Source organism: Protopterus annectens, chromosome 13.part0 (assembly GCF_019279795.1).
Source record: "Protopterus annectens isolate FY-2018-M chromosome 13.part0, PAN1.0, whole genome shotgun sequence".
In the NCBI taxonomy this organism is placed as follows: Eukaryota; Metazoa; Chordata; order Ceratodontiformes; family Protopteridae; genus Protopterus; species Protopterus annectens.
Genome location: NC_056747.1, coordinates 409,780,541 through 409,799,687, shown reverse-complemented (window position 1 = coordinate 409,799,687; position 19,147 = coordinate 409,780,541). Strand labels below are relative to the sequence as shown.

At 35.7% G+C, this 19,147-nt stretch overlaps 1 protein-coding gene across 1 annotated transcript in view; it reads right to left on the bottom strand.

The window, feature by feature from the left end:
- DHX33 (DEAH-box helicase 33) overlaps positions 1-19,147 on the bottom strand; it is a 380,923-nt gene that overhangs the window by 324,584 nt on the left and 37,192 nt on the right. Inside the window, exon 2 of the mRNA XM_044054042.1 lies at positions 8,597-8,757. Coding sequence (XP_043909977.1) covers positions 8,597-8,757 — 161 coding nt within the window. The remainder of the gene's footprint in view (positions 1-8,596; positions 8,758-19,147) is intronic.

Below are 19,147 nucleotides of genomic sequence, written 5' to 3'. Positions count from 1 at the left end.
GAGAAAGCATATGACAGGGTGCCTAGAGAGAATTGTGGTATTGTGTGAGGAAGTTGGGAGTGGCAGAGAAGTATGTAAGAGTGGTACAGGATATGTATAAGGGTAGTGTGACAGTGGTGAGGTCTGCGATAAGAGTGATGGATGCATTCAAGGTGGAGGTGGGATTACATCAAGGATCAGCTCTGAGCCCTTTTTTATTTGCAATGGTGATGGACAGGTTGACAGACAAGATCAGGCAGGAGTCCCTGTGGACTATGATGTTTGCAGATGACATTGTGATCTGCAGTGAAAGTAGGGAACAGGTTGAGGAGACCCTGGAGAGGAGAGGAATGAAGGTCAGCAGGACTAAGACAGAATATATGTGTGTGAATGAGAGGGAAGATAGAATAATTGTAAGGATGCAGGGAGTAGAGTTGGTGAAGGTTGATGAGTTTAAATACTTGGGATCAACAGTTCAGAGTAATGGTGAGTTTGGAAGAGAGGTGAAGAAGAGAGTAATAGGCAGGGTGGAGAAGAGTGTCAGGAGTGATTTGTGACAGACGAGTACCAGTAAGAGTGAAAGGGAAGGTCTACAAGAGGGTAGTGAGACCAGCTATGTTATGGGTTGGAGACCGTGTCAATGACAAAAAGGCAGGAATCAGAGCTGGAGCTGGCAGAGTTAAAGATGTTAAGATTTGCATTGGGTGTGACATGGATGGACAGGATTAGGAATCAGTATATTAGAGGGTCAGCTCAGGTTTGACGGTTTGGAGACAAAGCCAGAGAGGCGATATTGCATTGGTTTGGACATGTGCTGAGGAGGGATGCTGGGTACATTGGGAAAAGGATGCTAAGGATGGCGCTGCCAGGTAAGAGGAAGGCCTAAGATAAGGTTTATGGATGTGGTGAGAGAGGATATGCAGGTGGTTGGTGTGACACAGCAAGTGCAGAGGACAGGAAGAAATTGAAACAGATGATCCGCTATTGAAACCCCTAATGGGAACAGCAAAAAGAAGAAGATGCTTTATACGAAGTTTCTTATAATCATCCTACAAGCCCACACTAGGCCAAATGGTAGAATTTAAACAAATATATTTTTACTTTATATGACCTACGAAGCACAGTGGGTATAGATCTTAAATGTTGAAAAACTGAATCTAAAATAGACAATCCTACAATACTTATAATTTAATGACAGTAATTTGGAACAGAGCACAGTATGGAACTCAGGAAGACAAACCTCTTCAATATGGTCAATAAACAGTCTTATTTTCACTTCTTCCACCTGAGTTGATAAATCCCCAGTTACAATGTTAAACTGTTGCTTGCAACCTCTTCCAGAAAGAAAGTTTTGCTGTTAAAAATTAAAATTAATAACTTCCCTGTTCATGCTTATGTTTTCAATATTTTCCAACACTAATGGACTCGTGTGTTTGATTTCCAAACTTTGTATACCAACAGCAGTAGTGGACACTTTAGAATCTACAGAATGTGACTTCTTGCACGAATTCCTATTGGTAAAAACACTCTGAGTCTTCAATTTCCATAAAAATATCTTCTTCCAAATTAGAATCATAAAAATTTCTCTACAAAGTTTTTTCTTCTGACATTATTAGTTTCTGGCCTATTTATTTTTAATTTTATTATACATATTAGTCATTAACTATATAAAATCAGAATTGTGTTTGTGTCACCTAAATGGACTATGTGTATCTTTAATTTCTGTCTCCAATTCTTTGTTCCGCATAATCCCTCTTAACCAAAATTTCTACCTCAGTCATGGCACAACAACTGGCTCCACTGGTCCAAATTTCTTCAAAATGTTTCTCTTTCTATAGCTCAATTAAATAGAGCACTGTGGCTTTTAAAAGCAACAACAACGTACAGAAATATCTAGCTCCATTTATTTTTTCAAGGTAGCATGTTTGTAATACACATTTGTTTCTGACACCATCAACTTCTCAAATTTGTACAGTTCCTTAATGGAAGCAGTCTATCTTATGAAAACGGAGGAAAAGACTGGAAAAAAATAAATACTCCTTTGTTTATGTCCTCCCCAACTCCTGAAACTGGAAGAAAAAAAATCTTCCTGGTTTTTGGTGAAACCACTAGTAAATGCATCTGATGGCATGCCATTATGAACTACTTCCAAACTGCCAACACCAAAAAGAAACTCTGCAAATACACTGCAGTTGATTTGCTTCATTAAGTAAACATTTATATCCGAACCATTAAATACAAAGTCACTGCTTAAAATCAAAAAAATTACCAATAGATATGACCACAAAATATAAAATAAATAAATGACATGGACAACAAACTCACTTTATTAAAAAAACAACTTCTAGTGCTTTGGCAGGAATCCTTTCAAAGGAAGTGACATGACACCATCAAAATAAATAGCAAACTTGGGTGGTGAAAGCCAGAGAACCTTGTTGGCTAGGCTTACATAGGCCCTAGGGCCGATAGCCTAGTACTACCTATGAAAAGACACTATACATATATACAATAAATTACTTTAAAACAACCAATTAAAATGAGTGCTGACTAAATAATAAATAACTACAAGTTAATTAATTGGAGATATTTGTGTAACTTATTAATCTCCCTATTAAGGCCATTGGCGATTAAACTTATACTTTCAAATGTATAAACTCTGTACTTGTTGACAAATGATTTTCTGCTGGTGTAACTTGCACCTGCAATAAAACATTGGCCAATAAGAAGTTCGGATTTCCGTCACGTTGTACTAAAAAATTTTCCCTAAAAGCACTTCTTTTGCCCATCCTAATATCTCTTAAAGGTTCTTTGAGTCCGTCATAAAAATGTCTTTTGGCTTCACCAATATGAAGAAGAAAACACACACACACAAAAACGGTTCTGTAACTCATGTAAAATGGCCATATGTCTCAAATCTTAAGCTATTAATATATGAAAGCTGGGAAACTCCAAATTGACTACTAGTATACAGCGGTCATTTGTGGGCTTCATCTATGACTACAAAGCATCTGTGAAGAAGTGGCTCTCCAATGGTCTCCCTCAGAAACATAGCATCTGAAAGAAACAATGTTGGTCTCATCAGATGTGACACCCTCACACTGTACAGTGTAACCAACCTGGGAAATGAGTAACATAACATACAGGTCAAACAACAGAATCCAATTACAAAATGTATGCTGTCACCAAGGCAGCATCATTTTTCTCTGATGCTATCTGGTGCTCATTCAAATGCACCTTTTAGTACCTTAACAGCAGGTATCTGCATCTACACAATTCTTATCCCTAAAATAAAGGCTCAAAACAGCAAAAATATCAAAAAAATCTAGAGAATGTATGATCTGAAAATATTGATATAGAGAACATTAAATCATGTTTTAATAACAGTTTTATTTCTGTATATGGAATGTAAACTTATCAAACCATAAAATGCTAAACAGAAAGCACTGAAAACAATGCAAAAGTGAATTTAACAAAACATAAATAATCTAAAAATGTCAGAAATAATTTGGTTACCCAAACTAAAATAAAAAATATTGTCTGAAGTATAGGGTATTCATATCTGAGGTGCAAGTCTCCTGCAGACAAACAGAAGGTTCTGCCCTTCATCAGCTATTAACTTGTTCCAACTCAAAATGTTTCATAATGTCAGAGATAGAAGAAATATTTGATTTTCCAGAAACCAAGTTTTTCCCTTCATCAACACTATGTAACCTTAACATAAGCATAAAAAGCAGGAAAGTTAATGTAGGAAGATGCCCCTTTAACAAAAAGAAATTTGCGACATTGTTTCTGATTTACTGTATTTTTGTACAAAAACACTAAAAGTAGCTATTTGCTGGTTCCATGTGCAGCAATGTAAACCACCTGAATAATAACAGTAGTTTTCATGCTATTTAGTTACACATTTAGGTTATGTTGGCTATAGGTTTCTAGTAGATAGACCTGCACACTTAAAATGGCAAAAGTTACAAAGATGTATTGACACGTAACAAATATGTATACAACACAACAGGCTAAGTGCTTTCATACAATCTTGTACACTTCATAAAATAACATGGTAAGCACTTTCATACAATATTGTGGACCTCTATTTTGTGTGTATATTTAACCGTTATAAGTCTTTAACGGTTCATTTCAGACAGATTATATTTTTAGTGATATGTTTGCAGATTCACAAAGTCAAGTACAACAGTACCTCATATAGTGAGTATTAACCAAACCTATATTTATTTTCATGTGCCTACCAATAACAAAATGGCAACCATCATCTTTTTTTTACTTGAACAAATGCTCTTCTAGAATGTTTATCATCATCATCTATTGTAGTAATGTATGATTTTGTTAAAGTGCACACATTATTACTGGCAGTCTGTAAAAAACATTAAAAGAGAAAATTTCAACTAGAAAAAATGTCTCAAAGTAAACAGTTACTGGCGAGTAATGCAGGGGACAATCCAGCCTGCAGTCTTTTTTTTTATTAAAATACCGTCACTTAGGGTTGCACAACCTTGAGGACTTTAGCAGGAACTGTGATTCACACATAAAAGTAGTGCTATTTGTCAGAAATTGAGCAACCTCAAAGTCAGAAAAATGTAATGAAGATGGCGGGAGAGTCAGCTCCAACACAGGAGTGCAGGCAAGGGCTTGCAACCTTGAAAAATAAGGTGTTCAATTCACATTTTGCATCATTATACCAAGTGCAACAATCTTTTGTTTTGTTGTATTTGGATTGCTTCCTCAAACTGCTGTCAGAATTTGGGGCTTTAATGGGATTACTATGACATTTGCCAACTTCCCCACTCAAGATGCAGTTGTAATGCCCAGATCTCCAAAAAACTGTCAGGCAAAGAACGTCTATCCCTTTTCTTTCTTCCTTGTTGACACAGTGGCATCCAGGCTAGCATTTTTAGTTTTGTTTCTTGGTCACCAATAACTCAGATAGGATGTACTGAAATTTTACCAGCAAATTTATACATTATTCATAATGAAATATGGAATTGCTCCAAATATTATAATTACTTTCACCATATTATGGTGCTATAGAATGAAATTTTAGCTGCCTTTGTTAATGCACAGATCTACTGCTATGTCAGTGGTGCTGGACTGACATTCTCTGACTTGTTCTATGCAAAATGTTCCTCACTGCTTTAAGCTGTTAGGTATTTCAAATTACGTCTTTTCTTATTTGCTTTACAATGCATCACTTTAGCCCAATTTTTTTTTACTCCAAACAAGCCATAACTGGTGAAGTTACACTTGCAAGTTTATGCACAGTCACTTCTGTTTGGTACATGCATCAGTAAGTGTGCAATGTGGGAATTACATGATGTGTGTGCCACAATGTATATATTTCAAAGTTAAACATTTTTTCTTTCTAGGGCCTACTCATGCCGCTCAACTTTGCTGAGCAACAAAGACAAAAATAACAAGGGACAAATGCTCAAAATCAGGGACAATATTTCAACATTAGTCTAATGCATTTAGAAAGTTAACCAAACAAAAGGTTTTGTATCAACATGTACTCTCTAAACAATATGTAGTATGAAACTTGTCTCTCTGGCATTACTAACTGTAATCCTCAGTGATTTACTCAAATTTTTGATGGAGAGACCAAAACATGAGGAAAAATCATGGGCAGTTGAGATCTATGGCCACACTGCTTGAGCACTACTGTTCAGCCTATAAACCCTCTATTTTCACTTTCCAATCTCAAAAAGTAAAACTATTCAATCAGCATTCTTAGTTTGTTTTGCTCGGTCTTTCAGTCAGCACTCCTAATTCTTTTTCTGCCACACAAGCCCACTTATCCTTCTTATAACAACACAATTTATAGAGAAAACCTATGGCAAAAAATTTTAACTCACGTTTGACACATTGTTTGTTTTTGTTTTTAATTCCTGTATACAGACGTTTTTTCTTCTAACTTTACCTCTGCTTTTACTGCAGTTTCTTTAAAAGATCACTACAGTCGGAAACAGATTTTTTTCATCTTATCTCAATGTTCTGTTAATTTCTTATGTCTCTATAGCACTCTAACAGTTATTGCAAATTTTAACTTTGCTCTAACTCAAAATTCGCTCATATAAACAGACATTAGGAACATGACTTCGTTCCTTGGTTGGGCTTCTCATTCCCATAATGCACTCAGAATCTTCAAAAGATTAGATCATGTTGCCCTCTTCCGTTTGTTATATCTTATTTGCATTTACTTAGCTTGCCATTAATCAAACTTACTACTAATAACTTTGAGAATCTTTGGACAGTGTGCCTGAAACCTTCTTCCAAAGATATTCTTTGTTTTTTGTTCTATGACACATTTTAAGCACTTTGAAATAAGCAGGGTTCAGCTCAGTTACAAAACAAACTGAAGTCTTAAAAAAAATCACATCAGTTTGCTTCCGTTACCGATACCATATTTCTCTATTCAGACTACAAAGCAAACACTCACATGCTAAAATGTTAACGGCATAATAGGAGGGAAAGAAACCAAACATAAATGACAGTACATAGTGAATTCTACAGAGGATCTGTACATTTATGCCTCTTCAGCGGGTACGAAAGAACAAAGGATTACATGGAATTGTTCTTGGCCAAAAACGTAATGTGGTAGATGCTAGACAATTAATGGATATATAATCTTTTGGGACACTCAAGTCTCTTTAAAAATATTTTATATAAACTGAAGTCTGGCAGAATCTTTGAGATGTTACAGACTGTACAAGAACAGTTTTTACTAATAAGATCTGTACTAAGGACTGTTATAAGAAAGTTCTAAGATGATAAGTATATGTTTTAAGCAGCAAATCTTGACCTGAATTTTATCTGCCCAGTAAGGGAGACAAGTGACAAGGGAAAGTAAGAAAAGACACACAAAGAATCTTGGATTCCATCTGCCTAGCAACAGAGAAAGCACGCAAGGACCATGTAAATGATACAATACTGTTTTACACAAATTTACTGAGAATATCTACATAGACATCCGCGGTGGTGCAGTGGTAACATTGTTGCCTCACAGCAAGAAGTTCTCCCGTTCCATTCTCGGCTGTAGTGCGGGGAGTGCCTTCTGTGTGGAGTCTGCATGTCCTCCCCGCGGTTGGGTGGGCATTCGAATGACATGCGTGAATGGGCGTGCCTTCGTTGAAGGTTGAACGTCGAGCTGGCACCTTGGCGTTCGTGAAAATCTACTGCCAATCATTTGCGGACCGGAGTTTCGCTGTGGCGACCCCTAACTGGGAAAAGCCGAAAGACAACAACAAATGACAATATCTACATACATGGTAGGTGCCAGGCCATGAGAAGGAGTATCTCACTTGGATATTTTTATAGTAGACTAAAAGCTAGTAGACATAGGCTGTGCCTTAAACATATATTGCTTTAGTTTCCTGCTTCTATATTTGAGTGATCTTATACTATTTTCTATCTCCAGGACTACTTTTTATGCCTCTATGATGCTTTTATTTCTCATACATGGAGTGCTAACCTGCCATACAATGTTAAAAAAACTCATGTTTCAATTTTGTGTACTATTGCCAAGAGTCGGCTTTTTTGTTTCTAACAACTGGGGGTTCAGTTATGTAAGAGGGATGGAGACAAACTGTGGTGGGCAAGATAACATTAAGTTCTAGCAAATTCCTAAAAAAAGTGCCAAGACATATCATTTAAACCCAACAAAAAATACAGGAAAGAAGCAGCTATCTTATACTTTTCAATGTGTGGAGTACCAGAATATATTTTAGGAAGGAAAATGCATGCTGGGAAAAGGAAATGTGGTACTTACAGCAGAGCTGCATTTTAATTTGCCAGTTATACCACCATTTGCAGGACATTCTGGTATTCTACAATATTCCAAAATTGCTGCACTTCTACCAAAATAATAATGCAAATGAAAGCAAGATTAAAAAAAATGTTTTATATATATATATATATATATATATATATATATATATACATATACACATACACACATATACATATATATATATATATATATATATATATATATATATATATATATATATATATTTATAAAGTGCTCAGATTTAAACTGTACTTTCTCCATTTCAAATAACGGTAGCCTGCACTGCGGTATGCATAAATGTAGCAAAAATGAAGGGCAATAAGTATTTATATAAACTCCTTGTTTGGGAAAGTCCAGTATAGATCACTTCTGGTAAAGCAGCATAGCAATGTAGTTTGTCCTTCTAAATGGACCAGACCAGTTACATCAGTTTTTGAATAATTAGTTTGAAACAAAAGAAAGGTGGTATGTTTCAGGATTGTGCTCCCCTAGGAAATGTAGTGTTAATAATTTGGGAGGAACTTAAATACTAAGTTGCACAACATAACACACACCCTAAAACTCTAACCCTAACACCCTCACCTAAACCTTCAACCTAAAACCCTAACCTTAATCCTAACCCTAAAAACTGAAAGTGCCTATAAATACCTCACTATTTTCAAGTGCACATTAAAAATCTATAAAAAGGAAATGGCCAACATTCTATTTGCTGAAAAGTACCAGGAAAGTCTACTTTGCTTTCCTGGTACACTACTGTCTGCGTATTGAGGGTGACTTTGCAGTACTGCATTTTAAATAATTTCTTAAAATAAAACATACTAGTTTTCCTAGTTCAGTTTTCTTTTCTTCAGCAACCCTTGCTGCTAGTGATAATGCTGCCACTCGGCGGGGCTGTGTGATTCCAACAATGCCCTGACGTCCAATACCAGCTTCAAATAAATACTGGGGAACTTGTGTTGTCTTCCCAGACCCTGTCTCACCTGTAAAAGAAAGAAGACATTACCACTTATAAGCTCACTTGCAGACGTTGTCAATCCATGAACTGTATGACAATATTTGTAAAAATATGAAAAACATTCTAAAAGTAGACTGGCTGCTACTAGATGATCAGAATACTGTCATAGTTTGGAAGTGATTCATTTAGTGATTTACTGGGGCCACTGCTTTTGAAAATATAAATATTTTCTGTAAAAACTGAGATTACTGTACTGTACCCATAATTAGCTGGAAACACTGTATGCAATGAGATTTAGAAACAAAAGTCTTAATTACCCAAGCTCATGCTAAACAGGTGCCAGTTTGTCCTTTATGGACCAAGTCTTGTGCACTTTTCATACTGAATATTCCAAACACTGTAGTTCATTTAATAAGGTTTTATTAGATGTTCATAATATCTGAATACGGTCTTCATTAACAGTACTGATAAACAATTCAAGCTGCTGCACATCATATTCCGATTGTCCTGAACAATGTAAACTGACACAATGACCTGTTTTCTGTACTCATGTTCGAGTGTTTGACATCTTTTTTGAAGTAACAGGTCGAACAAACTTACTAACCTGAAATTAACTGCTATCCAGAACACAACATATTATATTGCTTCAGTCCAGTAATTTATTTACTTTTTCTAACCTTGGTCTCAGGCTTTCTCTTGTATGTGCAAAGAACATTGTGTAGCTGACAAAACTGTATATTTTCCTTGAGAAGAGAACATTCTGTCTGAACACTTTATGCTCATCTCTTCTTTTTAATAAACTGTCTTCCCTGCTTGGTCAACAAGGTTATTTTCCTTTCTGCTTAACTGTCTTTTATGCATAAATGAAACACAATTTATTTTACCCTTTAGCCTGTCTAATGTTTAATAACTACTTTAAAATGGAAATCCCTAATCTAACAGTTGCCCCCTGAGGTCCCTGACGAAGGTTTACTGGGACCTACTTCTGTAGTTACCTTACATTCACATTGCTTACTACTGTATTCAGCTTTATGCTACCTGACTTATAATCTGAAAATAAAATTTTCACCGCTATGTGTCACTTGAGCATTTATGCCCCGTTTGGAATGAAGTCTTTTAACTTTATAATTTGAAAAAACTTACAATTTTAAATTTGACCACTAGGTGTCACTTGAGCATTTATGGCCTGTTTGGATTGAAATTTCTTAACTTTATGATTTGACGGAGGGTTTTTTAATATAGGGTTAGTCTGCAGACATATTACACACGCCTCCTGAATTTCTTTACATAGTTTTTTTAGTGGAGGATTTTAAAACTTATACCTTATGATAGGCCAAATTTTCTAAAAACCTACATAACCTAGTAGCTGATGGTTGTACTTTATTAGCTGCTTACAACCTTACTCCCGGGACTGGACTGGCAACTTTGCATTGTGACCTTTTATCAGCATTTCCCCCTGCATGTCTTGGATTTTTGCCAGATTTGCCTCAACCATTGAGCCTACTTTGCTCACCTCAGTTATAACTTTTACGTTAATTTTCTTTTACTGCATTGGACATAGAGGAATCCCTTCCTTGGCAGTTTTTCTGCCACATATTATATAGCCTATCAAGCATGTTGGCTATTTTCTGAAGACTAATTGAAATCTGCACTAAAAAGATAAGTGGTCTTGAAGCATAATTACCAAATTCCGTTAACTTGTGTCTATAAATTTTTACTTAAATTTGCTCTATAACGCTACTTACCTTTTTTAACTTATGAATATTTATGAGCTACAATAGTTTACTAAAACCTTTACTGTCTGTATTTTAAGTCTATACCTTTGCATTGTTGGTTAGTGTCCTTAATTTCTGACTAATGTACAATAATTATGTAAAGTGCACTGTAATCTGTAAAGTAATTAACAAATTAAGCCTGTCTTGAGTGCATTGAATAACTATCACTACCTACTATTTAAATAATGAGCCTGTAAAAATAATTCTGTTACTTTACCTTTAACTAATGACGGTATAATGTAATAAGCCTGTTACAAATAAGTCTCGTCACTTTACCCTTAATTAATGACTGAATAATGTGAAGTATTTTGAGATTTGACTGAAATGTATTATACTGAACAAACAACAGAATATAAATATCATGTTCTGAAACCAGATATTTACATTATCATATACTGAACTAATAATATTGTACACTTGTTTGAAAACATGAGAACATTTTGACAGTGTTACCTGAACACAAATAAACTGGAATCTATCTGAACACAGACAGACTGAAAACTACTACTGCTGTACAATTGTTACCATGAACCTGAAAACAAGAGAACATTGAAAACATACCTACTTGCTTTAACGCATACATTTTAACTTTAAACAAACATTGAAGAAATAACTGAAACACAGACAGTCAATTTCTGCCCCACGGTTCTTTGACAAATTTTGCTCTGCATTGTTCCAGTCACTGATGAGATAAAGGAAGGCCTGTTTTAATTTTGAGGTGTCTTCTTTGTAGTTAGGCCTTTTAAATCTCTCTTCATTTCTTGTGCAAAGCTAGGTAGCTAAAGTTCTTGATTGTATTTAGTATCAGGTCCGTACAATAACAGTTGCATCTTTAATAATTATAAACTGATAGCATTATTTATTTTATTTTATTTTACATTTGTTGACCTTACCTATCGCCCTGACCTTTTTTACATTTTACTGCATGAAATGCAGTGTTAACAACTATAAACTGGCAGCATTGCTTGTTGTGCTGACTTTATTTACATTTCAAACATTTGCTGCTAATAAACCTTTGCACGTCTGTAGGCAAAATGATTTTTTACAACAAGCAGAAGTAAGATGAAGCAACACCAGGCTATCATAAAACCAGCAGCAGTTTATTCAGGAAACAGGCACGGGTAAAGGCATAAGAGCTTTTGCAGTATTACAACTGCTTTATCAGATGCATAAAATCTAACTAATTCAATGCCCATTAAATAACAAAATGAAAAAAAAAAATCACATGACATCCTAGTAAAACTCTTAAAGAGATAACATTATAAATATATACAGCACTAATCGTAAACATGTATAAAAAAGGTGAGTGTGTATAAAGAGTAGGGGGTTGAAAGGGAGTTTAAAACTCCCTTCTTATTTAAAAATAAGATGCGCTTTCAACATTGGTTTCGATGGTACTTTATCATTCAGTCCTGACCCTGTATCTGCTCTTAACCTAATAATCCATTTGCTTTCTAAGCACCCCCACCTTTTATAAACATTCTCTCTTTTTTTATACGTGTTTACTATTAGTATTGTATATATTTAAAATGTTCTCTCTTTAAGAGATTTATTAGGATGTTATGTGATTTTTTCACTTTATTTAATGGGCATTGAATTAGTTAGTTTTTACGCATCTGAGAAAGTAATTGTAATACTGCGAAAGCACTTATGCCTTTGCCTGTTTCCTGAATAAACTGATAGCGTGGTGTTGCTTCATCTTACTTCTGCTTGTTGGATTTATTTTTTGGTTCGAGAAGCATTTATTCAGCACACACACTGGTATTATTGGACTTTTGATTTTTTACAATATCTTGTTATTAAAATTTAACACAACACCTAATTTTGATATGTCCATTTCCAAAATGGTATTGTCACACCGGGAATGTAACCATAATTTTGCTGTTATTTTCTTTTCAGGTTGATTGGCTTTATTTAAAAAATCTAATTTCCAAAGGCTTGCTGCTGACTGCAGCTGCTTTTGACCCTTTAAATCCTGACAGCATGAAAACTGTACTCGAGTCCTCTGGCAGAGCTCTGTTTGTAGCTGAAACTGAAGCCCCTGTATCAAGTAACATATTGTGCCACATTTTTTTTTCCACGACTGATTAAATGTATGGTATGTCACCCTTTTTAACCTGGAATAAAGTCAAATACACCAACTGATTTGGTGCTGGACTATTACAGCCTTTATACACATTCTGAAAATCTAGTATGTCACTGGCAACATTAACCTGAGCTACAGCATACTTTTGATGATCCCTTAGGCTTGAACTTTGTAACCGTTTTCTTACATGCCCAAGTTTTTACAAAAAAGAATATAAAAAACATTTAAATGCTGGGACTGGTGAAGTCTGTTTTACTACTTCTACAATATCAGTATTTACAGGAAAAATATTACTGGCACCTGATGCTTGCAAAATCTGTTTCTGTCTCACCACTACAAATGGACAGCTTTTCTAAGGTCTTGGCTGTAACAATTACATTTAACTTGATAGTTGTATCAAGTTTCTGAACTTATTTTAAATGAAATTTAAAGTAGCAATGTTAACACTGCATTTCTGCACCTATATAAAATCAGTTTTAACTGTTGAACTTTTTACATTTTGTCTCGTGACCCTTAGATTTTAACATACTATTCTGAGAGTGAAACTCCACCCACTTTTTTACCATAATCGTTTCTTTAGCTGATGTCATTTAACTTTTCAGTAGTAATGAATGTTGCAACAATTTATTACTACTATCTACAATTTTCTTGGATAAATAGTAAAACTGTAAATGCATTAAAAAGGATTTTTGCCCTATGACATATAGTACTGTCGTTAATTCAGATTGATAGGCTGACTGTAAACTGAGCTGATGTGCATGGCAAACTGCCATTTCCGTATGAAACATATAGTCTGAAACTGAATGTACTCTTTTATACCTATGATCTGAATTTTTAACTGCGTTGTCACTTTAGAATGTAGCACTGACTTAAATTTTACATTTTGTAAACTAGCAAACATTATTTTGTCTCTGTCTATATTATGATATTGTTTATGCATTACAACACTTTAATACAAATCACTTAACTAATGACTGCCTGGACTAATGAGTCCTTGTTCGGGCACCATTGTAAAAATTGAGATTACTGTACTGTACCGTAATTAGCTGGAAATACTGTATGCAATGAGACTGAGAAATTAAACTCTTAATTACCCAAGCTCATGTTGAACAGGTGACAGTCTCTCCTTTATGGACTAAGTCTTGTGCACTTTTCAGAATGAATTTTCCAAACACTGTAGTTCATTTAACAAGGTTTTATTAGATGTTCACAATATCTGAATACTGTCTTCATTAACAGTACTGATAAACAAGTCAAGTCGTAGCACATCATATTCTGATTGTCCTGAACAACGTAAACGGACATAAGTCTCTAGATGACCGGTTTTCTGTACTCATGCTCGAGTGTTTGACATCTTTTCTGAAGTAACAGGTCGAACAAACTTACTAGCCTTAACTGAACTGCTATCCTGAAGACAACATATTAAATTGCTTCACTCCAGTAATTTATACACTTTTTCTAACCTTGGTCTCAGGCTTTGTCTTGTATGCTGTATGCTGACAAGACTGTATCTTTTCCTTGAGAAGAGAGCATTCTGTCGGAACACTTTATGCTCATCTCTTCTTTTTAATAAATAGTCTTCCATGCTTGGCCAGCAAGGTTATTTTCCTTTCTGCTTAACTGTCTTATGAATAAATGAAACAAAATCTATTTTACTGTTTAGCCTGTCTAATGTTGAATAGCTACATAATGGAAATCCCTAATCTAATATTTACCAACAACCTACACTTTGCCAAATGTCAAGCATCCCTCGGACAATATGCTGACAACTCCAAATTAATCTATTCTGCTAGTAACAATTACTCAAACATCTCAACCTAGAGTCACTTTCATCAACTGAAAGCTGGATGAATAACTCCCAGCTTCTACTCAATCCAAAAAAAGCTGCTGCTTTTCTCCCAAAAGTCCTTACACATCTGAAACAAAATTTCGTAATACTGACATCTGATAAAACCCCTACAGAAGTCACCCCCATATCAAGGTACTAGACAGCATGCGCAACAAGCTATCAAAAAAGGGGGTAATCTGTAGAACAAAGAAAAATTAACCAATTTCATCCAGGAAACTCTGGGCCTCTACACTCCTTCTCCCCAATTTACTGTATGGTTCCCCAGTACTGAGAACCTTCAAGCTTCCATCTCAAATAAAATAAAGCAGAGCTACTACAAAATAGCAAAATGTGCCACAAATTCATTAAACAGAGCCCATCATCACTTAACCCTAAAACAGACTGATTAGCTTGAATTACCCAAGCGTCTCACTTACACGCAATTACTCCTAGTCCACAAATTAATATACAAACCAGAACAAAGCAAAGCCCTACTACACTGATTGCACATATACACCCCTGCTAGGCCAATTCCACCTGGAAACAAAATGTTCCTCACTACCTACACACCATACCTGTCAGCAGGAATCTCCCTTTATTCTAGCTACATAGCCCACTCGTGGAATTCTATAGCCTTATCCCTTAAACATACCAGCAACCTTTCCAGTTTCAAGACCAATCTAAAAAATATATCTGAGACATGGAATTGTACATGTACAACCCTGAAAACAGATGCATGACCACCTACTCACTATAACTATACCTTTCTCACTCTGAATTCACTAACACCAACATAACTTAGCAGGTAATAATGGTCTAACATTAAAAGAAGCTCTCACTTTAATGATACCAGACTACTAATGTATGCTCTTCTACCTCTTCAGCCAACACTTACTATTTAGTTCCTCTCTAGTGTCCTTCCATAACATTCTCATCTTTCTAATAAGTGTCTCTCTCTCTCTGTGCGCTTAAATTTCCCCTCCTCATCTCATTTTATTCCTCTATTTTGACAGCAAAATACTCATTACTTATTGGCTCTGTGCATCATTACAAATATAGTCAATATTTTGAATAACTGTGTATTGTTTTTTGGAACAGTTCTGCAGTATGTCTTTCTACTTGTAGTACAAAATATTCTTAATATTTCTGAAATGTATTTTGCTTTGTGTTTTTATCTGTTGTGGGGATTTTCTCCCCTTGTATACAATTACTTATCAGCTATTGTAAATTGTGGTGTGTATGTGTGTGTTTTTGTTGAGCCTTTCACCCCAACTTATTGTAAAATATTTAATCTGTTGCAGGGCTTTCTCTCCTTGTATACAGTTACTCAACTACTGTTTAAATGTTTTTCTGAATTTGTTGTGGAGCTTTTCTCTCTGGGCTTCTGCTGAAAATGGGCCATTTTATCAGTCAGACTTCCCCAGTTATCAAAAGGACAATGATACAATAAAACAATAAAGTGATGTAATGTAACAGTACAACTCAGTCAGAAAGGTTGGAGTAAATTTCTGGTGTTCACACTGATCTGTGTCAAAAGAAAATGTAGTCTGTCCCCATTATACACAGAAGTATTAAAAACAAAATGTTCAAACCACAGAGGTTTGGTACAGAAATACACCCCTAGATGCAGGATGCTTTATTGTGGTACATGTCATCAAGACTGGAGGACTAAAATAAAGACTTGTTGCTAGCTGATAACTTACCCCGAAGTTTGGCAATCTAAATGTCGGTTAAACTAGTTAAGTGTGCAGACAGCACAACCCCTCTTCGTAGGGATACACCTCCAAACAAAAAAAACTGACCACTGCCTATTAAGTCTTCTGGCTGAAACTGAATGGGCTTCAATAAAGTCTGCTCTAACACTACTACTCATACAAGCCTAAACATATTAAGTACAACATAACACTTGCCAGTAAAGTGGTGCCACATAACAGTGTATGCAACCATCTCTCTTTCATGAATACCTAGTCATGTTACAATGCAATGTGAAAATGAGCAAAATTGGTAAATATGAGTTACAAAACAACCAAAGTCAGTAAATTATTTTATTACATATTATAAAACTCAAAGTTTATTGTCTAACTCAATGAATACCTAAAATACAACTAATTTAAACATTTTTAACATCCACATAGTTCGCATCTTAAGAATTAAAATGCATTTGATTACCTACACAAATTAACCGCACTCTGCCATTATACACAGATTTTGATTGCACCGTTCAAATGGTACACTCTGCTTTCATTTTAGTGGCAGAGGATATGTGCATAGTTGCAAATCCCAAAAGTGTTTCACACTTGAATTGTAAGCCAAAATTAACTTTTTCAGAAGGGCAAGACAACGATTACGGTGCATGTCCAACATGCACTCTTATACCAATATTCAAATTAATTCACAACTACTGCTCACAACACAGAGTCCACAGATTCTCATAAAATAATACTCCTGGCCATGTTTTTGTACTACTACTTGGAGACAGTGAAAGCACAGTAACTGTCCCACTGAATGTATGGGGCTTAATTACATATCTTACTGTGCATCTGCATTCAACACAAAAATACTGCGTTACCACTACATGAAACTGTTTACAGAATATGAGGGCATGCTTAAAAGTTCTAAGCCTGACCTAGAAGGGAATGATGAGGAGCCATGAAACTTAGAAGTTATTCAACATATTCACCCTGAAGTTGGACACATGACACCATGTCTTACGTTTCTGTAACCCTACCGAAAGCAAGTCTGAAGTCTGGTCAGTGAAATACTGCTCCGCTGCTGTAATCACTTCTAAATCACTTAAAACTGCTGCCCTTTCAAAGTATTTTTAAGGTTTGGAAACAGGAAATGGTCAGATGGAGCAAGATCTGGTGAGTAGGGTGGAGGGTTTATGCACTCAAACCCCAGTTTTGTCAAAACATCCACCGTTTTGCCAGCCTTAGGTGCACTGTCTGGCAAAAAGAACTCCTTTCCGCAGCTTTCTTCCCCTTTTTTCTTTCAATGCCTCTTTTAATCTACCCAACAAGTTACAGTAGTACTCTACATTAACTGTTTGGCCCCTTGGAAGATATCCAGTCATTACAACACCCTCCTGATCCCAAAACACTGTGGCCATGACCTTTTCTGCTGACTTTTGGGTCTTGAACTTCTTTGGCTTTGGTGGACCTGAGTGCCACCATTGCATGGACTGTTATTTTGTCATGGGATCATACTGGTGTAACCATGTTTCATCAACAGTAACTAGTCGTTCCAAAACGTTGGCACCAGCTCGATGAAAATGAGGGAAAATCAACTTGGAAGTGTCCACTGGGTGGTTATTCTCTTTGGCATTCAAACATTTGGGCACCCACTTGGCCGACAGCTTCTGCATACCCAGCTGCTCATGGATTACAAACCCAGTCTAAAAGAAAAAAAAAAAATCCTGGTCTAAATGACTACGTTAACATAACATCAGCATTGAAATTAAAAGCTATTTGTTAACAATTTAGAACTGGGATAGAAAAATGTTTTTTTTTTCAAAATGCTTATTTTAAAATGGTATCAAGATGTGTTTCTGTGACATAACATGATTATTTGAAGAACATTTTGTAGTTTTGCACAACTATGTTGCAATATGAAGTAGTTTTGTCTAAACAATGTTGCAATATGAAGGAGGTAGATAGGAGGCAGTGTATTTTCATTAAACACAAAGGTGTTATGTATTTATATATACATTTTTCGATATTTAGGTGTAAATATAGATATGTTCAAGCAATACAGCATTTTTACAGTGTTTTTATATAGAAGTTTTATTGTGTATATGGAATTCATGTGAATTTTAAATTCAAAGTATTTGGGTGTTTAAACAATGAAAAAGAGAGGCTAATTATTTAAACAAAGTAGGGATGTGATGTAATAGATTCTGAAGAAGTTTCCTGTTTGGAAAAGAAAGCGCTAAAATCGGTATGTTTTTGTGCAATGAAGAACTTTTCTATTTTCCTACTTGTGGATCCTGTCGTATTACTGAGGATACATACTGTGAGTGGCTGCCTTCATTGACTGGTTCGTGTGACCGGACCTGTTTTCATTTGAGTTATTTGGTTCGATATACAAAATTTGTAACACACGGGATGTCTGAGTGGGGATGGCTACACAAGGCAATCGAGGAGCCTTATCAGATATGGGAGGTGAACGTACCCTACTTGGTGAGCTTACCAAACTTATTCAGCTTTTTTCTTCTAACGAACATGATGGAAGTTTGGATGCTACCATCCCATGCTATCAACCACAGCAGGAACGTAATACGCCAGGGATAGGGCTTACCAGTGCAGGAGAAGTAACGGGTAATGGCAGAGGAGAAAGAGACAGTTTACCACGACCGGTAAACACTTCCAAACAAAACAATATCGATTTTCAACGGATGGACATCAACAATATCACAGTGATATCACTGTTCTCATGGCAGCAGGTATAAGTATAGGGCTGTAATACCGACGGTTCTGGGTTCTAATACAGGAAATGCAGCATATTTTTACTGTTTTAACAGTTCAGTTTATAGCAACAAACAGGAAAATATCTAAGTGTTATTATAATATTTCTGTGGCAACAGGGGTAAGCATGGTCCTGCATTTTTAAAGCAGATGCCCTACGCTGACTGCCTTAAAAAAACTCCAGCTATACTCTGTCGCATATCGTCTACTCAGAGGCGATCTCTGCTTAACATACAAGGCCATGTCAAACCCAGAGCTGTTGG